The sequence below is a fragment of the Caenorhabditis elegans genome, chromosome I (assembly GCF_000002985.6).
Source record: "Caenorhabditis elegans chromosome I".
Taxonomy (NCBI): domain Eukaryota; kingdom Metazoa; phylum Nematoda; class Chromadorea; order Rhabditida; family Rhabditidae; genus Caenorhabditis; species Caenorhabditis elegans.
This window is the reverse complement of record NC_003279.8, coordinates 9226474-9250595: the sequence shown is the minus strand read 5'-3', so window position 1 is coordinate 9250595 and position 24122 is coordinate 9226474. Positions and strand designations below refer to the sequence as shown.

Here is a 24122-nt window from a genome sequence, read left to right as displayed (position 1 = left end):
TGAATGTTCAAAACGTCCAAAACGTGGATTTTTTTTCAAAATGCCTAAATTCCACGTTTGAAACTTTTGATATAAATTTTTTTCCTATTATTTCTAGAACAGAAATAATGTCGTTTTGGGATAATCCAAGTCTTGTTGCCCGAAGAATTTGCCGTATTCGTCTGATTGTAAGTTTTTGAAAACTCCTAAAACATTTCCGAATCGTGTTGGTTTTCAGGTGATAGTACAGATATATGCAGTTATTTTTGTATTATGTGGACTTTGTCGTGTTGGATCAGCAATTTTTGGTGAACAATCTTTTACGAATCAAATGTCCACATATCAAATGGTAATTTGAACTTTTGAAATTGAAATAATTTTTTAAAATCAGATTGTTGAAGGATATCTCATCGCATTGTTAATATGTGCAAGATCCAGAACACTTTTCATAGTTTTTTCAGTTTATTTGGTAAGTGACGCAGATTTCGAATACAAAATCATAATTTTCATTTATTATGGAACATCAATAGTTATACTGATATTCCATTTTATTTTTGAATTTTCAGATGTATCGTATATCTTCTTTATCAGTTGGTATCACGACTTCCTTGTATAATATCGAAGAAGATTTAAACTTTGTCATTGTGGATGTATCTACACTTTTTATATATACAAGTGCTCTCTTAACGTTCAGCTTGATTGGATTGTGAGTAATTATATTTTTTTAACGTTTTTTCTTAAATGTAAAGTACCGCTAGTGTTGATTAAAAATATTTATATAGTACCAAAATGTCCAAATATATCATAATAAAATTTTTCAAAAATTTAGCACCATACACTTCCATTTCACTGTCATTTCACTTAAAATATCTGTGCAAATATTTTAATGGGTTGCAAAATAATTCCATTTAAAAAAATTATGGTTTCAGAGCTACCAATTTTTAAACAAAAATTAACATATAAAATTTCTTTTTTTTTTCAGTGGCTAAAACCGAGTGGTGGAAAATAAGGACGCTTGGCAATAAATAATTGTTTTTCTTGTTTTCAATTCATTTTGAATAAAACATCTATGACTATCTTATCTCACCTTTCACAATGTACAATTAATTTTTATTAAATTTATAAATAATATCTTTCCCATTGCAAAAACCATCAACAAAAAACCCTCTTAAAAGCGTGCGGCGGCCTTGCGGTGGGCGGAGTCTCAACCCCGCCCTCTTTTCCGTTCGCTTCGTTCTCCCAGCTGAGCGGTCATCGGATGTTTTCTGTCCCCTCAGAAGCCGATCGATTGTTTATTTTGTCTGCAAACGTGTACAAAACCTGTAATAAGCTTATGTACATAAATTGCTGTTAATTTATTACTATTCCATCTGAAAATTACGAGAAAACGGAAAAAATGTCTGTCAAAATCTTCGTCGCTTTCACAATTGTATCGATCAGCTCAATGTTTCCGAATAATGCGTTTATGAATGCACATGAGGTGAGATTTTATTAAAATTAAAGAAATTAAAAGATCGTTCAGCTATTTAATTCGAAATAAATTTCGCGATTTAATTTTATAAAAATCAGGTTAATTTTTAAAATAACCAATTATAATTTGTATTTTGTAAAACTGAACAGCTGAATAGTGAGTCTTTGGAATAAAACAAATACTCTTTAAAAATTCCTGTTTTAAAGTTCAACTCGAGAGAAACGCAGAGAAAGAGGCAAAATTTCGCAACGTTTCCAAAAATTATGATAACATCGCCACCACGCCAATGAACGGCGGCATTATGAGTCATCTCCATGATTTTTCTACACAAATTTACTCCAAATCTCTAGAAAAAAATATTTATTTTTCCAGTATTTCTACTATAAGCTGCGAAATGTCACCAACGACGAGGACCCGGTCAATACGACGGACACATGGTTTATCAAACGACAAAGTGAGTAAAATCCTAATTGTGTGCTCTGAAAAATACAAATTTCAGTCCGTGACGATGTTCCAACAGAGCTTCAAGCTAACTTCGAAGCGTATCTCACTGTTTATGGGAGTATAGCATGTGTTCTCGGATCTATTCTGAACGTTTTTGCAACGAAAAGGTAAATTTTTAACACCTTTTTTTAGAGTTTTCGAAAAATATATAATTTTTTCAGCCTGTCAAACAGTACCCGTATGATTTGGGGACACATTCTTGTCGTCGTCGTCTTTATTCCAACAATCGCTTTGACATTTTGGAATTTTGATGATGATCAGACGTTTTTCTTCAATCTTTCAATGATTCTCATCTCAATTGCTTGCTTTGGTTCACTTGGATTGATGGCTGGAGGTGTTTTGGGACTTTCTGCTCTTTTCCCATCACAATATGTCAGTTTTATTATACAAATTCACGCGATGCACTCTTAAAGGCGCACAGATTTATTTAGATGGACCCCGGCGCGCGAAAAAGCTTCCTTGTTTATTTTCCTTGCGTTTTTTCAATTAAATTACTTCATACAAATCAAAAGAAAGCGACAAAACTCGCTAGAACGAAGTGATGTCTTCAAAAATGCAAGGAGATTAAACGAGGAAGCATCCGCAAAATTCAAAAAATAATTACCATAAACTTTTTTGCGCGTCGAGAATGAAAAAAATCTTTCTCGTAATTTCAAAATAAATTTCAGACTCAAGCGGTGATGGTTGGTCAATCATTTGCTGGCGTACTTGCCGCATTGATGAGTATTCTCTGTCAAGCAGTGACTTCCGATGTGATTCTCAATGGACAAATGTATTTTGGATTCAGTTTAATTATGTGCTTTATCAGTTTAGCAACATATTACTATCTTACAACTTTGACGCCTCCAATGATAACTGATGATGGATCAGAAGGGTTGATTGAAAATGAAGAAGAAGTTAGTATTGAGGCACAGGCAAACCATTTTCCACCGATTGACTCTGATAATTCTGGACAAACGGAGGAACATCAATTACCGAAATGGACAATGTATACGGATATTATTAGAAAAGTGAGTTTTTATTTTAAGCATTATGAATTAGTATGAAAACCTCTGGATCTTCTGTAGACATCTCTTGAAATAGGTACATCTTTGTCGCGCCCAAAATGCAAAAAAATTCCGAAGTTGTTTTTTGTCACTTCACAGGGAATTTTCAGAAAAAAAAAAGGAAAATTGGAGATTTGAGCAGTTTTTCGAAATTTTTAAATAAATATTAAATTATTTTCGGATAGTACAAATAGTTCAGAAAATTTTCTGAGAAAAAAATTCGACAGAACGATGAGAAGTAGGGAGATTTAGGAAATAAAAAATTGTCGCACATCTTTGATTCTGAACATCTTTCTGAAACCACGTGATAAATTTCTAACCTTATGACCAATTTATAATTTATTTACAGTCCGCAATCGATTTGACAACAATTTCCGTTGTTCTTATTGTAACATTGGCCGCATATCCTGGACTGACTAGTCTCGTGCACAGTACATCTCGGAATCATACTTGGAATTGTGAGTTTCCACTTAAAAAATCTAATATTTTACCCTTTAATAAATTTCAGCCTATTTCTCCGCAGTCGCATCGTTCCTACTGTACAATGTTGGAGATCTTATTGGAAGATCCAGTGCCAATTCACTTCGACTTGTAGGTTTTTTATTTGAAAATTGTTGTTTCACAGTTATTTAAAAATAATAATTTTCAGTCACCAAAATACCTGCTGATCATCTCATTTCTGCGATTCGCATTGATTCCAATGATTGCAATGTGTAATGTTGCTCCACGAGCACATACTCATGCACTTATTCCATATGACGGTGTTTTTGTTCTTCTTGTAATTCTATTGTCAACTTCTCATGGATTCTGTATTACAAATGCGACAATTGGAGCGACGACGTAAGTTTATATTCCGTTGTTCTTTTTTATGCTAAAATTCTTGAATCTGGACTGGTTTTTTCATTTCTTTCTGTGTTTACAATTTAAAATATATGCATTTTCATAATATTTTTGTTAAAAATCGATAAATTTCTGTTGAAAAACCCATAATTAAGGTTTCTTATAGATTCCAAAAAGGCACCGAAAGAAATGACGTCAAGAATTCAAGAATTTTATCACAAAATCAAGAATTTTAGCCGAAACTGTAAAATCGTACAAAAAATTAATCCTGATTTGTTCACGTGTAGTACACCGTAAATCGACACGAGAGCCGCGCGGCCAAAATGAAACCCCGTGCCCAAGGCTAAATTAGTGGAGATGTATTTCTTAATTCGAAATTTCTGATTTTCAGATCAATTGATAAGGATAGCCGTGAACTCGCTGGAAGTATCATTGCATTATTCGGTGTAACTGCTGCAATGTTTGGTGGAGTTCTGGGAGTTTTGATTATCAAATTAGTTTGAACACTTTTCACTTTTTTCAGTTTTATATCATTTTTTTCGTGTATTCATTTCTCATGTATTTCTATCTACTATACTTCGAAATCTCTATGTATATCCAGTTCAACTGACGTGTTTCTTCATTTTTCCCAAATTTTCAACGAGTATTCCCATATCTTCCCAATTCTTGGTGCCTTGTGATTGTTTTATGACTATATTTTTATTTTGCAAAAATTTTTCAAATTTCTCAAAATTATTTTTGTCCACATTTATTTTATCTGGTTTCCGTCCAGTCATTCACTATTTCCAAAATGTCTAAATTTTTTTCAAACATGTAATATCCAATTCACAGGAAACATTTGGACAATCGTCTCAAACACATTGTATGCGTTATAGTCGGCTGGCAACGAGCCACGAAGAAGCCGACGAGTATTCACGACTTCTACCAATGCCTGATTCTGAGGTTTATATTTTAATTTGTAAATTTTTTTTAAAATTGAATTTTTAAGATCGGAATCGAGGGATCGGACGACGTCTATCTCTTACCCTCTGTCTCGTCGACGTCTTCGTCCACATTTAGCATGACACGGTTAGTTGATTTTTGTTGTTAAAGTTGAAAAGTTTTATGAAAAAAACGTATTCAAAAAATTTTAAAGGGAAAAAAATAGTTCGGTTCGATTTTTAAAAAAATCTACAGTATGAAAATTTAACAAAACAAGTCGCTCCCCATTAAATGCCAGAGAAATATGAAAAATATAAATTTTTCACACATTCCTATTTCCAATTCATAAAACTTTTTAATATGAAAATTGACTCGCCAGCATCCAAAAAGATTTATTTCATAAGCGCATTTTGTGTCCGATTTTTTGGAATGTGCCAGCGATTCTTTTTCGTCGAACCCCCAACGCACTTCCCCCCACAAAAAAACATTAATTTTCCCCCGGGCTCACTCTCCTTGACAACCAGAGCACTTTTCATGAAGGAGAACGCTTTTTGCGTTCAGTTTTCCTTTTGATTTTCTATGTTTTCATCAAGTTTCGATGATTCGGAAATTATGAATTCAAGAACAATAGCTTAAAGGGGGTCTGCAGAAATGCTCGAAATTACTCGAAAGTCGTCAAAATTTTGGAATTTACTAAAACTAAAACAACAATTTTTGAATTGTTAGACTGTAATATTAAGATCTGTAGGTGATACTTGTCTGGAATTCTAGTCTGAGTATTTCTAAAAAAACACTTTCAAACTCCATATGAGCCTGTTTCTCTTGGACTTTGACTTATTTTAGTAATAAAAATAGTAATAGGAGTAGTAGTGGCGTGACTATTATGCCGATATGATGATGATTGGTAGGATTTCCATAAAATATGCAATTTTCTCTGTGCTCTCGTTTTTGTCATGTTTCTACCAGTCTCTGTTTCTCACTATTTCCAACAGTTACTGCAGTAGTTCCAACTGTGATGTTCTGGCTGCCACGCCGCCGTCACCCCTCCGACAACACAGTAGTTGTAACAGTTAATTTGTGAGACGACGATCGCTGATCTCTTCTGAATACATACACACATACATATGCGTGAGTGAACGATAGGCGCAGACGTGAAAGAAATGAAGAAGAAGAAGATGTCATACACAGAAAACATTCGGCCTCAACCCAACGAAAAACGACAAAAAACTGTCTCCATGTTGTTCTTTCTTCGTTTGTTCTCTTTTACTCTGTCTACGTTTTTTTTTTTGATAACGTGATTGCTTTATAGTTCACTGAAATGTGCCGATTCATCCACCAATTTGAATTTCCAAGAAATGAGATACTTTGCTATAAGTACCAATTGGAGAATTTTATTTGGCAAATAGGGTTTTTAATATTTACTTCCACTGTTCAAAAATGGACGAATATGACATTCATTTTGGAGTTAAAAGTTCAATATTCCTTATAGAAATCATTCATTTGAAAGTTTCCTTTGTATGAAAACTAACTACAGTCATTACGACGTTGTTCTTTTTCAATCGCAATATATGCACATATTTGCATTCCCCGTCATTTCCCACCACTGGCCAAAAGTAAATTATAACTTTTGCAGAGGACCTAGTGGCATATTCGAAACGAGTTAATCTTATGGTGTGAAGCTTATACCTGTAGGACTAGTTTTGTTGCTGTCCTGATTTATTTTTCGTTCTTGTTAATCTTATTTTTATAATCGAAGCAAAATTCACTGTAAGATGTAAAAGAATATGCACAAAAATTCGATTAAGTTTTGTTCATACGTAAAAATATCACAGAGATGTTGTTTTTTCTCAATCAATAATTCAAATTTTTAATATCTTCCTTTTAACTCATTTTTTTATATTAAAACTTTTGAAATGGTTCAGTTTCTGCTAAAACTCCATATATAGTTCTAGTTCTGATTAGAAAAATTGAATTAATTTTTTAAACGTAACCTCACACAATATTCTTTCTAGATAGTGAAGTTATGCAAAACCCTATCAGTAATTTTCGCATATTAATTTTCATGAATTTCTCCCTGACACAAAAACCAACGGTGCTTCGATCCGTCACCTCACCTCCTGCTTTTCGGCGGTGCAATCGAAAAAGCGCGCAAATACGCACATTTGAGGCAGTTTTAGTGAAGAGAGCGGAGCGAGTGCGAACCGCTCGTCTCCTCCTCCTCTTCATCATCTCTTTTGGATATATTTGTTCAATTGAACTCTCTCTTTTCCTTTCTCTCTGTTTTCAATCTATCCATCAACAGTCTCGTTTCAAACTCACACGAACTGACCACTCACTTGACCATTAAACATAATTTTTTTGTTGAAGATTCTGATCCACTGGTGAGCTTTCATAGATGAGCTTCTAGTCTGTTGATCCCAATTTCCATCAAAATTCTAGATATTAGTATATTTTTTTGTGTCCACAAAGAGAGTGAGATCGACAACCACCCGTGGTTCCAATCATAGGGTCAGAGCCATCTGCTCCCTCGTATTTTTCCATTTTCTGAACACCTGCCCAATAACAGTTTTTATTCTCGTCGTCATTTCACGACCACACCCATTTTCATCCATTTCCAGCTGTCACTGCTTTCTCGATTGAAAGTATTCAATTCCTCATTCCGTTCAGTTCATTCGTGACACGGTCTTCTGATTCTCTTTTCAGATGATTCATAGATCAACCTGCAGACGAATTACAACTTTTTGGTGATCAATTTAGTGTTTCGATTCGATAATTTAATCAGAAATTGGGAAGTTTCATCAACTTCTACCGTATTCAGCGAAACTTTTAAATATTGAATTTATCTTTGATTTTAATTCCATTATTTTTCAGTGACACACATGGAAAATATATCCCTCATTGTGTGTAAAAATTTTGGAACGTTTGATTAATTGCTGAATTTTGAAAAAACTTATCTGAATTTATAGAAAATAAAACTAATTTAAAAGAAAGCAAAATCCTCAGGGACGCTACCCCTCCTTCAAAACTTTATTTTTTACCGAAAGAAGTGATAAGCCTGTTTATTTTTGATATAAAGCTGTTAGTGTTTGTTTACTTTCAAACTTTCGTCTAAAGCGTACCTTCGATTAATAGATGCAACTTACTATTTTCATTTCTCCGTTTGATTGCAACCCCCCCCCCCCCCCCCCCCCCTCAACAGTGAAACCCGATGGATTATGGACTGTCGTCACACAGTGCCTTTCCTTTTATTCTTCAAATCGATTCTTTTTCACGCAAATCTGATTATCGTCGGTTCCTTTTCGGAAGAAATATGCATTTCTACAAATAAATAAATTATAATTTTGATATATTCTGAAAATTTCTTCATATAGATATTCTATGGTTGACCTATCATTTCTCAGAATTTAGAGTATAATTCCAAATTCTCTCAAAAGTTGCAGCTAGTTTGCAATATTTATTCTGAATCCTGATCCGTGACCCGACGGTTTAATTCCTGTCGTCCTTTAGTATGAATCAGCATTTTTCCTTCATTCTTTTTCTGTTTACTTTTCATCTTCTTTCCACTTTTATTACTTCTCGTCTTATTCGTCCTCTCCGTGTCTTCTTTTATTCACATTTTGAACACAGTTCCGTTCATTCCCATTTCTTCAACTATTCGCTTTTTCATTTCAAATTGTTCCTTTCACAAAAAAATCACGTTCCACATAATTTCCAGCGATAACGAATCTTTAAACTCAAGTAGGGGCTCATTTTGAAAATTTTAATGGTTGACTGATACCTGGATCACATGGGCAAACGGAAGAAGAACGACGAATCTTCGTCGTCCTCTTCTCAAAAACCATGCGTTTCTTCTTCTTCCGACGATTTCTCTGTCTCATTTGTGAGAGCCGAAGAGGATGACGTGGCGACCACTATTCGAGATAAAACTGCATCTTTGAAATCAAATGCAACTCATTTTTCTGCAGCATCTGCTGCCAAGGGAGGCATGTTGTGAGTAGCGGAAAATGTTTCAGAAAATATTTGAATTTATTTATACAAACAAAAGTTCATGCTCAGTGGCTCTAAAGAAGGTCAGATTCTTGAGTCTTTTTCTTAAAATTTATAATTAGACATTCGGAATTAATTGTGTAAGAAATCATAAAATCATGTACTAGATGCACTCTTCAAACAAAAAATGGAAATGTTTGCCAACCCATGGGAAAATGAAATGAAAAAGTGGTGATGGTCTCTTCTTCCCCATTTTTTGTATATATTCAATTGATCGAAAATGATCGGTTTTGATAAGCAAACTAATACTGTATTGATTAACGAATCATTGAAATTGAAGTCAAAATCAAGATTTAGCAGGTTGGAGCAACACATGCCATATATATTGATAAAACTAAGTTCTGAGAATGCGTATTGCGCAAAATATTTGACGTGGAAATATCTCTTAGCGAAAACTACAGTAACCCCTTGAAATATTACCGTAGCGCTGGTGTCGAATATTTTTCCGAACTGCGCCAGCATTATTCAATTTTCCGTATCGATTAAAGAAATATTGTATTGGAAACTACGGTGGTCATTTAAAGGGTTACTGTAGTTTTCGCTCAGAGATATTTTGAGCATAAAATATGTTGCGCGATATGCATTCTCAAAAATTAGCGTTCCGTAATATGAAGTAAAAATTTCCCATAACATAGAGTAAAGAAAATTAAAATCAAAAAATTTGATATTTTTAGCCAGCAACACAAAAATGTCAAAATCACACTAAATTTAAAAACTCCATATTAAAGTGATTTCAGATGCTGCCGTTCATTGTTCTCACGGCGACGTGTTCTGCACTCACGAACGGTTCGAGTAGGATATGGCCCTGTTGGACATGATGCAAACGTCACATTTACACCAAACACAGTGTGCAATCAGAAATATAACATTTTCAGTTTTGTGCCAATTGTAAGTGATTTAAAACCGGGTTGTGCGAATCCTTTTCGGCAAACGTACAAAAATGATAATTTCAGTTTAAATGGTTTGAATAAAAAATTAATATAGAAATGTAGGAAAATTTCCTTCGTTCCTCCGATCTAAAAATATTATTTATTTTCTTTAATAAATCGAAATTATCTCAAATCGTGTGTGAAAGTCACCGTTAAAATTTATTAGGTAAATGGCAGCACTATTTGTGTTTTTTTGGATTTTGCAACAAAAATGCACATTATTTTTCAAATCGAACAACTTTTTTCTCTATCAATTTTTATTCAACAAGTCAGTTTTGTACGTTACCCGAAATGATTTGCCGCGCGCAGTTCTGATTCAAAGTAATTGTTTCTGAATAATAAAAATGTGATTATTTCAGGTGCTGTTCCAACAATTCAAATTCTTCCTGAATCTTTATTTCTTGCTTATGGCATGTTCTCAGTTTATTCCAGCAATACAAATTGGTGCTCCAATCACTTACTGGGGACCACTGGGATTTGTGCTCACAATAACTCTTATTCGAGAAGCTTTCGATGACTTTGTTCGTTATCTGAGAGATCGAGATCTGAATTCGGAGAAATATGAAAAACTGACACGAGACGGAACACGGATCGAAATTCGAAGTGCTGACATTGAAGTTGGTGACGTCATCATTATGCACAAAGATCGGCGTGTTCCAGCGGATGTCGTATTGTTGAGAACTACTGATAAATCAGGTGCATGCTTTATCAGAACAGATCAATTGGATGGAGAAACTGATTGGAAACTTCGAATTCCTGTACCACATACCCAACATCTTCCAAATGAAGCTGATATTATGGAATTAAATTGTGAAGTATATGCAGAGAAACCACAGAAAGATATTCACGCATTTGTTGGAACATTAAAGGTTTGAAATTTTGAATTTTGAATTGAAAAGCAACAAAAATATATATATATACAGATTACTGATGACGATAATGTTCAAGACGGATCCCTAAACGTGGAAAATGTATTGTGGGCGAATACTGTAGTTGCATCTGGAACTGCAGTTGGAATTGTTGTATACACGGGACGCGAAACTCGATCAGTGATGAACACGACTCTTCCAGAAAGCAAAGTTGGACTTCTCGATTTGGAAGTTAACAATTTGACGAAATTGTTATTCTGCTTTGTATTGGTTCTATCATCGGTTATGGTTGCCATGAAAGGTTTGAAATTTTGAAAAAATAATTTTTTAACGGTTTTTCGGCTTGAAAATAGTGCAATGTGAGAAAATTAATTTTATAAAACTGTCTAAAGAATGAAAATTTGATGAAATCAGAAGAAACTTCCTTTTTTCGAAAATGCGAAAATGCGAAACACAAGAAAATAGAAAAACTAATATTTTGTAATTTTGAAACGTTTTTTGATCAGTTAAAAATTTTTTCTATCATACTTGCAATAGTTTTAATTTCAGGTGTAATTTTTCGCAAAATCTGAAATTATGAGTTCTTTTTCGCAGTTCGGTTAATAAAATTTCCTTTTTTACATTTTTTTGTTGGAAAAAACACAATTTGAATTTACCGCTAAAAAAAAGAAAAAAGAAAAAATATCAAGCGCCGTTGAAAACCTGTAATTAAATTTCAAATTTCAAAAAATCCCAATTTCTAGGACTCGACAATCTCTGGTATCGCTATTTGATGCGTTTTATTCTTCTATTCTCATATATTATTCCAATTTCACTCCGCGTAAATCTCGACATGGCTAAACTCTTCTACTCGTGGCAAATTGGTCGTGACAAGCATATTCCGGAAACTGTGATTCGTTCGTCAACAATTCCTGAAGAACTCGGACGAATCTCGTTCTTATTATCGGATAAAACTGGAACATTGACTAAAAACGAGATGCATTTCAAGAAAATTCATTTGGGAACTGTTGCTTTCAGTAGTGATGCTTTTGAAGAAGTTGGACAACATGTGAGAAGTGCATATGCTGGAAGACTAGCTAAGTATGTTCATTTTAAAGAATTTTTTGAAAAAATGAACAAAAATAGTTTTTTTCTTTATTTCTGGAGAAAACAATTTTAAAGGTGGAGTGAGTGAATATTTTGCTTTAAAAAATCCTTAATTGTCTTAACATTAGAAATACCAATAAGAAAAACGAGAAAAATTAATCACAATTGAAAAAAACACGATTTTTATAGTTTGATTTTTCATTATTTCTCTATTTTTTTGAGTTTTTTATTTTTCGGCATTTTTTACTCTGAGACAATTTTGGATTTTTTGAACCAAAATTCCAATTCACACTACTCCCTCCTTAACACTTTCAAATAAAGTTTTAAAAGTTTGATTTCAGGCACTCGTTCTCTGCTAAACTCCAAAACGCCGTTGAAGCCATAGCCTTGTGCCACAATGTGACCCCTATCTTCGAAAATGGAGAAATTTCATATCAAGCAGCAAGTCCAGATGAAGTTGCTCTTGTAAAATGGACTGAAACAGTTGGTGTTCGTCTTGCAAGCCGTGATCTTCATGCAATGTCTCTGAGTGTTCAACTTCCAAATGGACAGACATTGATGAAACAATTCCAGATTCTTTATGTATTCCCATTTACATCAGAAACAAAACGAATGGGAATTATTGTGAAAGACGAGACAACTGATGAAGTTACACTTTTAATGAAAGGAGCTGATACTGTAATGAGTGGAATGGTTCAATATAATGATTGGTTAGATGAAGAATGTAGTAATATGGCAAGAGAAGGACTTCGAACACTTGTTGTTGCACGAAAACCACTTTCTCAAGCAGAGTTAGAAGCATTCGATCGAGCTTATCATGCAGCAAAAATGTCGATTTCTGATAGATCACAAAATATGGCAAATGTCGTAAATCGAATGTTGGAGAGAGATTTGCAATTACTTTGTTTGACGGGTGTAGAGGATCGCCTACAGGATCAGGTTTGTATTATTCTGATTAAATGCTGGAGTAGCCTGAAAAAGAGTTTTGCTTTGAAATAGTCAGAAATTCAGAAATATCACAAATCTAGAAATAATGGAGAACTAGAAAAAACTTTAAAAAACGAAATTTTCTCAATTTTGCAAAAAAAAGATCTATTTATTTTTGAATTCCCGCGCGAATAAATGACCCAGTTTCGAAATTCTCGTGTTTCCGGCTATTTTTTTTTCATTTTTTTAAAGAAAAATAATAAATTATGTCTCGTAAAAATTTGGAAACTAGGTAATTCATTTTCGCGAGAATTCAAAAATGATTATTACTAATTTTTTTTCAATTGAAAAAACAATTATATTTTTAAAAATGTTCTAACTGTTACATTTTTTAGAATGTTTTCTGTCATTAAAAAAAAGAATTCGCAGAATCTAATCTACTTTTAAAGCTATTTTAAATCCTGTAAAATGTATATAATGACTATTTTCAGGTAACAACATCACTGGAATTGCTTAGAAATGCTGGAATTAAAATATGGATGCTCACTGGAGACAAATTGGAAACTGCTATTTGCATTGCAAAATCAAGTGGACTATTCTCTCGATCCGATAATATTCACGTTTTTGGAAATGTACACAATCGAACGGATGCTCATAATGAGTTGAACAATTTGCGAAGAAAAACTGACGTGGCTCTTGTGATGCCAGGTTCAGCACTGAATGTATGCCTACAGTACTATGAGGCAGAAGTTGCTGAATTAGTATGTGCATGTACTGCTGTCGTCTGCTGTCGTTGCTCACCTGAACAAAAAGCTCAAATTGTTCAATTACTGAGGAAATATAGAGCTCCATTGAGAGTGGCGGCGATTGGAGACGGAGGAAATGATGTTTCAATGATTCAAGCAGCACATGCTGGAATTGGAATTGATGCAAATGAGGGAAAACAGGCATCACTTGCTGCTGACTTTTCAATTACCCAGTTCTCACATGTTTGTCGATTACTTTTGGTTCATGGAAGATTCTGTTATAAAAGATCATGTGCATTGTCACAATTTGTCATGCATCGGTAAGTTTAGAAAAAAAAACTAAATTTTCAAATTTTCTGGGTGTTTGGAAAAACTGGAAGAATTTTGAAAAACAAAAATTTTGAAATTTATTTTTTAAAAACGAAAGAAAACTAAAATAATTTTCGAAATATAAAAAATCGGAAAAAATGTAGAAAAAATAAACGAAAAAAAAATTTTTATTTTAATTTTATCTAAAATATGCTGAAAGAAAAGCTTTTTTCAAAACATCAAAAAAATAACCAGAAAATTTTTTTAATTTATTTCAATTTTTTCTCAAAAAAAAACAATTGAATTATTATACTTATATATTTTTTTAAAAATTAGATTCAATATGAAAAATAAAACATTCTTCAAAACATGTAGAAACGGTATTATTATTTTTCAACTCGATTTTTTTTCTCAAAAATTGGAAAATTTCGAGAAAACGAAAATTATATAAATCTTTTTTTAACTCGAAAAAAATATTGAAAAAATTTATAAAAAAGACGAACATTTTATTGAAAAACATTTTTTTTATGGAGAAAAATAAAAAATTATTAAATATTCGAATTTTTACCCAAAAAGATGAAAAAACTAATTTTTGGGATATTTGAAATAGAGGAAAAAATTTAGAAGCAATATACCGAAAAATACAAGAAAACCGTTTTTTTTTCAAAAAAAGTGTATTTTTTTATTTTTCTTCTTTCAAATTAATCGAAAAAATGTAAAATGAAAATATTCGATCTCTCAATTTACAATAGCAGTAATTAAATGGTGCAAAAAATATTAGTAAACATTTTTTCAGCGGTCTGATAATTTCCACAATGCAAGCAATCTTCTCATGCGTCTTCTATTTTGCATCTGTCTCCCTGTATCAGGGTGTTCTCATGGTGGCCTATTCAACGTGTTACACAATGCTCCCGGTTTTCTCGTTAGTCGTCGATCGTGATGTCACCGCCACAAATGCTCTTACCTATCCCGAATTGTACAAAGAACTGGGAAAAGGACGGAGTTTATCGTATAAAACATTCTGTATTTGGGTCCTTATTTCGCTTTATCAAGGTAAATTTAGAATTGTTATATATAAAACGTATTTTTTCGTTTTCAGGTGCTGTTATCATGTACGGTGCCCTTCTGGTCTTCGATGCCGACTTTATACACGTCGTCTCGATCTCTTTCTCTGCTCTAATCGTCACTGAGCTTATTATGGTAGCAATGACGGTGCACACGTGGCATTGGGCGATGCTTCTTGCTCAGGTAGGTGTTTTATGATATTACAGACACAAAATTTTGCGCCACAAATACGGTACCTTGGTTTCGACGCGACAGTTTTTGTTAAATAGAAATGGGCTGAATGTTCACCGATTTTTAATAGTTTTTCGATCAAAATGTTTTTTTATTTAAAAAAAACTAAATTAAAACAATTAAAACCCCATAAATTTTACAAAATAACGAGAAAAACGATGAAAAATCAACGAAAACTCGACGAAAGTCGTGACGAGAGCGGATACCGTATTTTTGCCAAAAAAAAAACTAAAAAGTGATATTTCAATGATCTTTACTCCTTTTAAACAGTTCATTCGTATCTTTACATTAGTTTTAAGTGAAAAGTTGAAAAAATGGAAAATGGGTAATATGATATCCAATTTTTAAACACAAAATTATTATAGAAAAACAGGAAAACATTTGATGCAATTTTTTCGGCAAACAAAACTTTCGTCTAATTAAAAAAAAAGATTTTTTCGAACTTTTCAAAAAAAAGTTTTCGAGTAAATCCAATATTTGCCTATTTGATTTAATTGAAAATCAGAAATTAATGTCTAAATTTATTTTATAAGTGGAAATTGAGTGATCAGCAGAACATTTTCGGCTATTTTCAACTTTCAAACGATTTTTGAACATTTTTCCAATTGTTTCAACTAAAATAATAAATAATTTCAAATAAATCGAATATTTTTCTGTGTTATATCATTAAAATTTAATTAAAAATATTGGGGAACATCCTCATTTTGTTGAATTGCTGGTCGGCAATTGCTTCTGCCCAACAGTAATATCAAATTTCAGGCTCTATCGCTCGGACTCTACATGATCTCTCTTATCTTATTCGATCAATATTTCGACCGTCAATTCGTCCTCTCATGGGTTTTTATATCGAAGACTACGGCCATCACAGCAGTCTCATGTCTTCCATTATACATTGTAAAGGCCCTACGACGGAAATTCTCCCCACCAAGCTACGCGAAAGTCAACTGAGAATTAATTTATTCGAAATGAGGGAAATTATGATTTAAAAAAAAATTATTTCGGAGATTTTCCTTGATTCAAAATGGATTAAATTTTCAGTCTATCAACCATAAAGCTTTACTAGTTTTTTTGCAATTCTTCCCCCACTCGCAACGGTTTTTAGTGCTGAAAATGATAACTTCTCGCCAATTTCCTTCCATTTCTTCGGTATTTCACTGTGTGATAGATTGAATAGACATTTTTATTGACCCGCATATCACTTTTCTTTTGCTGTTTTCTTAGAAATCTAGATTCAAAAAATATCTTTGAATTCTAATTCTTTTTAAATTCTCGAAATATCTTTTTTCGTTGGACTTTCCAAACTCTAATGCGAGTAACCAATCCACCCGTTCTTCCCTGTCAAATTCAACATTTCCTCGGATTTTGTGTCTTTTTTTGGTGTAAATTCGATTTATTTGTATGCTTTGCCTTCGAAATATCGACCCACATGAATAAATTTCTGTTCAAATTTTCAAATATTTCAACTTTGAATATTTTTCAATTTTTAAGTGATTATTTTAACGTGTTAAATTAACAAATAATTATATCTAACATTTTTTTTTGTGTCAAGCCAAATAGAATCTCACAATGCGTAATTCACTGCCATTGAAGATTCAGCTTTATTTATTGGTTGGGAATGCTATGATATCACCCAGACGCCAAATTTTACGATTTTTGCACCAAAAATACGGTATCATCACACGACAAGTTATCGTTATATGCAAAAAAGTGTGCACCTTTACAGATTACTGTAATTTCAAACTCTCTTTTCTGCGAAGTTTTCATCCTTTTTTGATAGTTTTTGATTAAAAAAATTATTGGTCTAGAAAAATAAAGTTTGAAATTACAGTACTCTTTAAAGGTGCACAACTTTTCTCACAAAACGAAAACTTGTCGTTTCGAGACCTGCTACCGTATTTTTGGCGCAAAATTTCGCGTCTGGGTAATAACAGCTACAAAAGAACAACAGGATGTTCTGAACTAAAATATTTACAATAAATAGTTAGAACATTTGATCATTTACTTTCTTTTAATCTCTCTCTCGATCCACTTCATCGCTTTATATTTCGATTAAATAAATTTTCAGATCATGGGTTACCTATTAACAATTGCTTGTTATATTGCATCATTCTCTCCATCAATTGCTCTATTCTGCTCATTTATTGCTCATGATCCAGTTCGAATCATTCTATTCTTCCTTGGGTATTCATCAATTATTTTGGATCCATTACATGAATCTCATTGTTTCAGATCATTCTTCTGGCTTGTATCTCTTCTATTCTCATCTCTTGCATGGCTTGGTCTTTCAACTGTACTTCCAGACACGTTCTTATTGTCATTGACTGTGTGTATTATTGCACAAGAACTATCAAGAGTTGCATATTTTATGTTATTGAAGAAAGCTCAAAGGTTTGTTCTTCTTTTTTTTTTGAAAAGTTTAATATAAAATTTCAAACGACAATATTTTTCTGGAGTAACAGCATTTTTTTTTGAAAAATAAAACATGTTTCAACAAGAACTTTTTTAAAACTATTTTTTGGGACTATTTCTTCGGTTTTCTCTTTTGTAATTTGCTTTTTTAGGACCGAAAAAAACCCCAATGAAATTTTCTGAGAAACGAAAAAATTCTAAATAATTATTATGAACTAATGTAACAATTATTTTCAGAGGACTCAATAAAATCACCCGTCAAGGACAAATCTCAGTTGCTCCAGGAGTCAGCGATCTTCATAATGCTCGTCACATGCTTGCACTTGTCTGTGGTCTCGGAATGGGTGTAATCTCAGCACTTTTCTACACAATGAACGCATTTGCAATCTTCTCGGGACCCGGAACCATCGGACTTCCAAATGCTCTTAAAACTGGAGAAATTGACACAAATCGTGCTGGGAAATACCTTCCCCTATGTTACACCCTTTCTGCAATCTTATTAACTCTATTTCATGTTACATGGACTATTATGGTTTGGGACTCGTGCCATAAAATTGGAAGGATACCTTCAGCTTTTGTGCCTGGAGCTGCCGCGGTTGTTTCACATTTGTTGGTGACATTCTTGGTGAGAATATTTTACTTTTAAAAATATTATTATTATTATCACAACTAAAAGTATGTATTTTATCGAAATCAAAAATATTTCAGAGTTCTCTCAACTCTCGTGGCTTCCATGTACTCGTCTTTGCCGTTCAATTCCTGATTCTTCTCATTTGTATTGCTTATTGCAATGTCATAATGGGTGGAACAATATCATCATTTGTCAATGGAATTGGACAATCAATAACGGATGCAGTCACTTTAAAACAAGTGCGAACATTAATTGAAGAACGAAAATTGAGGACACAGAGGCAATCAGTACCTGACGAGCCAATGACTGAAAGAGCTGGAACATCGAATACTGTTAATGCTTGAGCCTAATGTCTCACTACCTAATTTGTTTTATCATCGTTAATTATATTTCCTATTCCATATCATTATTTAGCTTCAAACCCAAATTTCTACATTTTCTGATCTCTTTCTACGATGCTCCTTCTTAAATTTGCCAAAAACTTATTATTTTAAACATAAATTATATTTATTTGCAAAAACCAATACCCAAAAGACATAATAAGTGAAAAACAAAGATCGATATATCAATTATGCAACAACAACATCCATTCGAGCTCTTGACTGAACTTCTTCAAAATCTGCAATCAAATCAGCCAGATTACTGTCAGCGTTATCGTAATTCCAGATAATATTCAGAATATCCTTGATATTTTCCAATTGTGATAGCTCCGAAATTCCCATCATCTGGAATATTTTAAATTTCGAAAAACGTTAAATTTTGTTTTTTTTGGGTTATATTTCAAATTGACAGTATCGACTATTCAGGTTCACTGTTTTTTTCTAAAAATATTGTTTTTTGAAATTTCAAAAAACCAGAATATTGAAAAAAAAACCTCTCACATTAGTCACGTCACTGGCAAGAATATCCTGACATTCGGTGTATTCATCCAAAGAAGCTGCTTTTTGAATTCTCTCATAATACAAATTGATAAGCAAATCCACGTATCCAACCCATTTCTGCTTGATACTCGAAATTTCAGCATCCAAAGCATGCATCAAATGTTTTTTCATAGCAATATCTCCAAGAGAACGACTGGGCATTTGACCACGAATTGAATCACGACTGTAATTATTGTTTGAATTGAAAACTGGATATTATAGAAACATAAACTAATTAATTATGGAATAAACTCACTAATTGGCAATGGTGTAACTAGCCACGTGAAGTTGAATCCAAATACGGAAAACTGGAGTCAGAATGAAGACGGCTTTCATTGAAATGATAGGTTCAATTTCGATTGGACAGTCCATTTTTACAGAAATACATTCGAAAAGCATTGGAGTAACCTGGAAAAAAGAGTGTCGTCGAAAAAGTTTTTCAAAAGTGATAATCTTAAATACAAAAAACAAAAATTTAAGATTTTTTATTTTCCGGAAAGTTAGAAATTTTAGATGAATTTTTAGAAAATTGGAATTTAAAATTTAGAAAAAATTAATATTTTAAGGTAATTATATTTTTAGAAAAATCTAAATTTTTTGATTTTTTCTACGATTCCATGAACCTACATTATCCCGTAGATTATCAGCATTTCCTCCGAGACTCGTTCGTTGTCCAAGCATTTCAAAAACGTTTTGCTTGTCAATAACAAAACTGAAATATTTCCAGAATGGATGATGCTTTTCTGCAGCCGCTCCAAGTACATCATTTGTAAGTTTCTTCATTCTTATATTTCCGACTTCCTTGAAAAAAAAATATAATTTTAATATATATTATGGGGACGAACGAAAAACCCTTTTGAATCAAAGATAAAAAGCTCCTGAACCATAGTCACCGTGAATTCAAACGTTTTTAATTAGTTTCGCCGATTTATTCAAGAATTTTTCGTCTTATTTTTCATGTTTTCTGTTGTTTTTTCAATCTTTTTATGCTGAAAATGATTAAATAAAATTCGAAAGTAATCGAAAAGCCTATGTGACTTTCCAAATCTAGATGCATTGTTTCACATCATTTCAACGCAAAAATCCTTTCAAAAATTTAATAATCTAACAAGAAAAGACGAAAAATGCTAGAAAATGCGCAAAAAAAAAACGGTATTGCCGCCAAACACCTAACGAGAGCCATGGTTCGAGGGCGGAGCACACGTCGATTTCAAAAGGGGTTCTCTTCTGGGTCTTCATAATATCTCAGGCTCTTACATCAATTGGTTTCTGCAGAATGTCAGCTTTCAATCCAAATAACATGACGTCATGAGCACAAGATCCTTTGATCAAAAGATCATGAATATCTCGAATTGCTTGATCTACATTCGTTGCTGAAGTGATTTCTCGTAGAAGACACGCAGATTCCTTCCTTGAAAATTGTACCAACATTCTGACAGTAGTTGCCACGTCTAGATTACTCCAATCTACATTTCGAACATCTTCCATCACACTTTCAACAGATTCACTTTCATTAATTTTCTTCGATGTTGATCTACGCAATGAACTGTCTGATTTTGCTGAATCTCCAAATTCTGCACATCTGACAAGAATATCCAGATATTTCTTGAAAAAGTCCGGGCACAAAGATTCAATGACAACGTAACGAGATGATTTGATTTGTCTTGATGGATTTGATGGTACCAGTGTCTTGCATTGAGAATCAGTCATTTGTTTTGTTGACCAAATTACAAACTGAAATTATTGAATGATTTGAAGAGAAACTGGGGGAAAATGGCTAAAAATTTAACTTTGATCTGAAACTTTTCCAGAGCAATTTCACTACTTTCAAGACTTTTATAATATCTCGAAAGCCTGTTTTTGAAGAGTTTCGATGTTTTAGAGTAATTCAGAGCTTTTTGAAAAATGTATATTTTACGGAAAAAAAACACAATTTTTAAAAAATATATTTAAAAATTGCAAAACTTTCCAGAAGCTTCTAAACTAGGCATATTTTCAGTTTTTTTGTTGGTATTTTGACGAAAAATTAAAAAAACTAGTTTTTTTAAAAACCTCATAATCCATGTGATCTGCCTCGAACTTGCAGACTAATCTTCCAATGCTTCTTGCAAAAACCTTCCATCCCGCCTGAAAAACATCATCCAAATTTTGAACAACATTTCCCGAGAACACGTGTCGACGTTTCGAGTCGAGCAGGCTTAACACTTGGCCACCGATTAGTTGATCCAAATAAATGGATTTGACGATTCCATTGTAGAAATTCAACGATTCGTGAATTGTGTGCATTTCACGGAGCAACTGATTCATTTGTTGATTTGCTTCCTGTAATTTTATTTAAATTAAATTTTAAATAACACTAAAAAGTTATAGTTTTCCTATTTCTTCTAATTTTAGCATATAGAACATCAAATAATTTTTAATGTATTTCCAACAATAAAATTATATCTAAACATACCGTACTTCCGCTCAACTTTGTGCAAATTTTGGTAATGAATCCGTTGACTTTCTTCTCAATAGTAGAGGCCACAGCTGAGCTAATTGAAGAAAAGGTGACAGAATCATGAGTGATTGCATAACAACAAATTTTAATTGTAGCAACTGTCACAAGAATATCATGAAATCGTTCAAGTTCTGAACGAATGAATGGATCAAATGAGATATTTGCAAGAATTGAGATGGGAAGATCGTGTTTGTCGTATTCGTCGATTCGAATGTTTTCCGTTTGATTTCCCTGAAATATTTTTGACTTTTTGAAAAGGGGACACTGTGGAAAGAGCAAAAAGCCGTAGCAAAATTGAAAATTGTTTAATGCAGCCCGGTTTGATGTCTGTCGATTTACGGAGGAAATTGTACCACACACGGACAAGAGTGTGTGTGTGTGTTTTTGGTATACTTTTACAGTTTTTGACGACCCTTGCTAATTTTTTGGCTAACATTTAAAATTAAAATCAACTTTTGTTTTAATATTTCAGAGAAAATCCGATATAATTAATGTTGAAAAACTTCCTGTCGGTTTCAAAAATGAATACATCGACTTTTACTTGAAACATAATGAATAAAAGATATTTCGAATGTTAAATAAAAAAGAACAAGCGAAAATCCTGCGAAAAAATGAATTCACACTTGTCCAGGTGTAGTACAATACCCTTCGTAAATCTACATCATCGAACCGCGCCGCAGTCTTGCAAAACCAGACCTTGCAAAATTAACTGGTTACTTGTTTTGTTCCGACAGTATATTTAAAATCCAACTTACGACTAGAAATAGCTTGAGCTCAGTGAAAACCATTTCCTCTTGTTCTTCTGGTAAAACATTATGGAATTGACTGAATGGTGTTGGAATGGACATATACCATGGTGATGGTTCATCACAGACACGTACTCCTTGCCATTTGCTCACTAAAAGATACGAAATTAACAAAAAACTTTGCTTTTTCAAATCTTACACAAACTACGGCGAATATCCCTCCACGGCTCTCTATCCTTGTGAGCAGTTCGCATCATCTAAAAATTTAAATTTTACTTAAACGGAATTACTGTGAGCAAGAGAACAAGGGAAAATACACGGAAAATCAAATAACGACTAGAAAATAATTAAAATAAAAAGAAATGACTAAAGATCCGGCGAGAATTGTTGATTTGTGTCTAACACGAGTCCATCTTTCACTTCAATTATGGACTTATTTTCGCGGGAATATTGAAATTTCGGGCTTTTTCCATAAATCCATTTCCAGGCTTTCAACTCATCAAAGATTTTCGATATTTCTGCATTTTTCTTCACTTCCTCTGCAACATTCACAGTTTTTATATGTGATTCTTCGAACAGTTTTCTGAAATTTTTTAATGATTGGAAGTTTTTAGTTGCTCCGTTCACCTATAAGCTTCAACAATGGCTAATTTTGATTGTTCGACATTTGCATTGGCATCATCTTGTTTCAGAAATCCAACAGCCGGAGCTCTTACGCTTCTTGTAGCATTTGATTCGATTTTATCTCTCCATGGAGATTTCAAAGATTTTGATAATACTTGAAGATCCGCACCGACGAGGAGTGTTAGATGGTGATAGGCTTGACCTCTTAAATTATTCACATAACAAGTGTTTAAAATATTTTTTTTAAAAATACCGCGCAATTCTTGCAGCTGTTCCTGAGCATTTCCGTTCTCCTGGATGTAGTTCCATGTCATCACGCTTGTTTGGAACGATTTTAACAGAAAATTGTTGATTTAGAGCATCCGAAATGAACTGGAAATAATAAAATGATATTTTTATTATTTTGAAAAATGATATTAATACCTTCAAGTTTTTTGGCCGACAGTGTTGTGCGTGTGTTGTTAAAAGTGAAATATTCAGATTTCCTAGATCATGATAAACAGTGCCTCCTCCACTGTGCCTTCGGACAATTTGAATATTATTTTTGTTAGCATATGGTATGTTGACTTCAATCCACGGATTTTGATGTCTTCCGATGACTACAGCCGGTCGATTACTCCACATGAGCAGGATTTCCCCGTTTTGAGCGACATTGTGAGTCTGAAATCAAAAACTATAGCAAAGGCACTGAAATTACTGCTGAACTGACCCTGAAAATATGCTCCTCATACGCAAGATTTTCGAAAATGCAGCTTGACGTGGATTTCAGAACTGTGGACAATTTTCCGCGTGATATAGAACACATTTAACAAGAAAAATAAATTAGGAAAAGGTAAGAAAACTGTTTATTTGCAAGATTTGAGAAGAAGAGATTGCTAGCATTAAGGAGACGCAGACATTCAGTAATTGCGCTCCATTTATGACATTGTGGCGCGAGCGTTCAAAACATAAATTTTACTTTTTTTTCATTGATTTTTGTTTGATCTAAATTTCCGAAAGCTACCTGAAAACTGTTTAACGCTTTTCTACTATAAAATCGTCACCTTAAAATCTTTTTTAAAATATAATTTTTGTGTGAATTATAAAAATGCACAGTAGCAGTTTAAAGGCACACTTCTTAGTTCAAAGAAATGGTCTTATCACGATTACAGTACCCAACCTGAACGCGGCGCGAATTCCGGATTTATCCCCAAAACGTTTTTTTCCTCCGTTTTAGGTGGCCATTTGTACCGCGTCCAAAACGCGTAAAAGTCCCCAAATTGTCTTCTTTGTTCGACAATTGCACTGAAAACTGACAAAAAACTAACAACATCGGGACTTTT

General features: G+C 33.2%; 6 protein-coding genes across 10 annotated transcripts; 4 read left to right on the top strand and 2 right to left on the bottom strand.

The window, feature by feature from the left end:
* Positions 1 to 100: 100 nt before the first annotated feature.
* Positions 101 to 1054, top strand: F36H2.4 (DUF4956 domain-containing protein). The gene is made up of 5 exons (NM_001026289.4): positions 101 to 167; positions 218 to 328; positions 371 to 448; positions 546 to 685; positions 962 to 1054. The coding sequence occupies exons 1-5, from the start codon at positions 108 to 110 to the stop codon at positions 966 to 968; spliced, it is 396 nt and encodes a 131-aa protein (NP_001021460.2). The 5' UTR covers positions 101 to 107; the 3' UTR covers positions 969 to 1054.
* Positions 1055 to 1197: 143 nt separating this feature from the next.
* On the top strand, positions 1198 to 4568 carry ent-6 (the record flags this gene model as incomplete). 2 transcript variants are annotated; one of them, NM_001264104.6, is made up of 9 exons in its annotated part: positions 1198 to 1459; positions 1823 to 1904; positions 1950 to 2061; positions 2116 to 2326; positions 2623 to 2964; positions 3350 to 3458; positions 3509 to 3591; positions 3650 to 3840; positions 4232 to 4568. In NM_001264104.6, the coding sequence occupies 9 exons, from the start codon at positions 1376 to 1378 to the stop codon at positions 4341 to 4343; spliced, it is 1326 nt and encodes a 441-aa protein (NP_001251033.2). The 2 variants fall into 2 exon arrangements, with proteins under 2 accessions (NP_001251033.2, NP_001251034.2); NM_001264105.4 differs by lacking the exons at positions 1198 to 1459; positions 1823 to 1904; positions 1950 to 2061 and having other exon boundaries at positions 2135 to 2326; positions 4232 to 4343.
* Positions 4569 to 4669: 101 nt separating this feature from the next.
* On the top strand, positions 4670 to 16426 carry tat-5. 4 transcript variants are annotated; one of them, NM_001395788.1, is made up of 11 exons: positions 4670 to 4782; positions 4829 to 4908; positions 9537 to 9696; positions 10097 to 10606; positions 10661 to 10907; positions 11350 to 11686; positions 12034 to 12631; positions 13111 to 13685; positions 14471 to 14727; positions 14774 to 14922; positions 15730 to 16418. In NM_001395788.1, exons 1-11 carry the CDS (start codon positions 4705 to 4707, stop codon positions 15916 to 15918), a joined length of 3180 nt encoding a protein of 1059 aa, NP_001382693.1. In that variant the 5' UTR covers positions 4670 to 4704; the 3' UTR covers positions 15919 to 16418. The 4 variants fall into 4 exon arrangements, with proteins under 4 accessions (NP_001382693.1, NP_001021458.2, NP_001021457.1 ...); NM_001026287.7 differs by having other exon boundaries at positions 4672 to 4782; positions 9546 to 9696; positions 15730 to 16422; NM_001026286.6 differs by lacking the exons at positions 4670 to 4782; positions 4829 to 4908 and adding an exon at positions 8477 to 8751 and having other exon boundaries at positions 15730 to 16426.
* A 609-nt stretch (positions 16427 to 17035) lies between these two features.
* aph-1 (Gamma-secretase subunit aph-1) lies at positions 17036 to 18528 on the top strand. The gene is made up of 4 exons (NM_060068.7): positions 17036 to 17151; positions 17200 to 17358; positions 17617 to 18004; positions 18088 to 18528. Exons 1-4 carry the CDS (start codon positions 17039 to 17041, stop codon positions 18352 to 18354), a joined length of 927 nt encoding a protein of 308 aa, NP_492469.1. The 5' UTR covers positions 17036 to 17038; the 3' UTR covers positions 18355 to 18528.
* On the bottom strand, positions 18500 to 22433 carry gip-2 (Gamma-tubulin interacting protein 2; the record flags this gene model as incomplete). Its single annotated transcript, NM_001025873.7, has 9 exons — positions 18500 to 18735; positions 18892 to 19114; positions 19187 to 19338; positions 19558 to 19731; positions 20188 to 20664; positions 20983 to 21252; positions 21386 to 21661; positions 22186 to 22328; positions 22376 to 22433. The coding sequence occupies 9 exons, from the start codon at positions 22431 to 22433 to the stop codon at positions 18580 to 18582; spliced, it is 1929 nt and encodes a 642-aa protein (NP_001021044.1). The 3' UTR covers positions 18500 to 18579.
* On the bottom strand, positions 22412 to 23691 carry lipt-1 (BPL/LPL catalytic domain-containing protein). The gene is made up of 5 exons (NM_001392789.1): positions 23510 to 23691; positions 23224 to 23460; positions 23054 to 23172; positions 22804 to 23004; positions 22412 to 22759 (listed from the first exon to the last, which is right to left on the bottom strand). Exons 1-5 carry the CDS (start codon positions 23603 to 23605, stop codon positions 22543 to 22545), a joined length of 870 nt encoding a protein of 289 aa, NP_001379231.1. The 5' UTR covers positions 23606 to 23691; the 3' UTR covers positions 22412 to 22542.
* Positions 23692 to 24122: the final 431 nt, after the last annotated feature.

What these genes read in the sequence shown, in the direction of transcription:
- F36H2.4 (NM_001026289.4), top strand. Translation starts at nt 108, where the DNA reads ATGTCGTTTTGGGATAATCCAAGTCTTGTTGCCCGAAGAATTTGCCGT. An exon ending in TTTGCCGTATTCGTCTGATT is followed by an intron (nt 168 to 217) that starts GTAAGTTTTTGA and finishes GTTGGTTTTCAG; the next exon opens with GTGATAGTACAGATATATGC. An exon ending in AAATGTCCACATATCAAATG is followed by an intron (nt 329 to 370) that starts GTAATTTGAACT and finishes TTTTAAAATCAG; the next exon opens with ATTGTTGAAGGATATCTCAT.
- tat-5 (NM_001026286.6), top strand. Translation starts at nt 8,549, where the DNA reads ATGGGCAAACGGAAGAAGAACGACGAATCTTCGTCGTCCTCTTCTCAA. An exon ending in CATTTGTTGGAACATTAAAG is followed by an intron (nt 10,607 to 10,660) that starts GTTTGAAATTTT and finishes ATATATATACAG; the next exon opens with ATTACTGATGACGATAATGT. An exon ending in TATGCTGGAAGACTAGCTAA is followed by an intron (nt 11,687 to 12,033) that starts GTATGTTCATTT and finishes GTTTGATTTCAG; the next exon opens with GCACTCGTTCTCTGCTAAAC.
- aph-1 (NM_060068.7), top strand. Translation starts at nt 17,039, where the DNA reads ATGGGTTACCTATTAACAATTGCTTGTTATATTGCATCATTCTCTCCA. An exon ending in ATCATTCTATTCTTCCTTGG is followed by an intron (nt 17,152 to 17,199) that starts GTATTCATCAAT and finishes TCATTGTTTCAG; the next exon opens with ATCATTCTTCTGGCTTGTAT. An exon ending in TTATTGAAGAAAGCTCAAAG is followed by an intron (nt 17,359 to 17,616) that starts GTTTGTTCTTCT and finishes AATTATTTTCAG; the next exon opens with AGGACTCAATAAAATCACCC.
- lipt-1 (NM_001392789.1), bottom strand. Translation starts at nt 23,605, where the DNA reads ATGTGTTCTATATCACGCGGAAAATTGTCCACAGTTCTGAAATCCACG. An exon ending in GTCGGCCAAAAAACTTGAAG is followed by an intron (nt 23,173 to 23,223) that starts GTATTAATATCA and finishes TATTATTTCCAG; the next exon opens with TTCATTTCGGATGCTCTAAA. An exon ending in GCCATTGTTGAAGCTTATAG is followed by an intron (nt 22,760 to 22,803) that starts GTGAACGGAGCA and finishes AAAAAATTTCAG; the next exon opens with AAAACTGTTCGAAGAATCAC.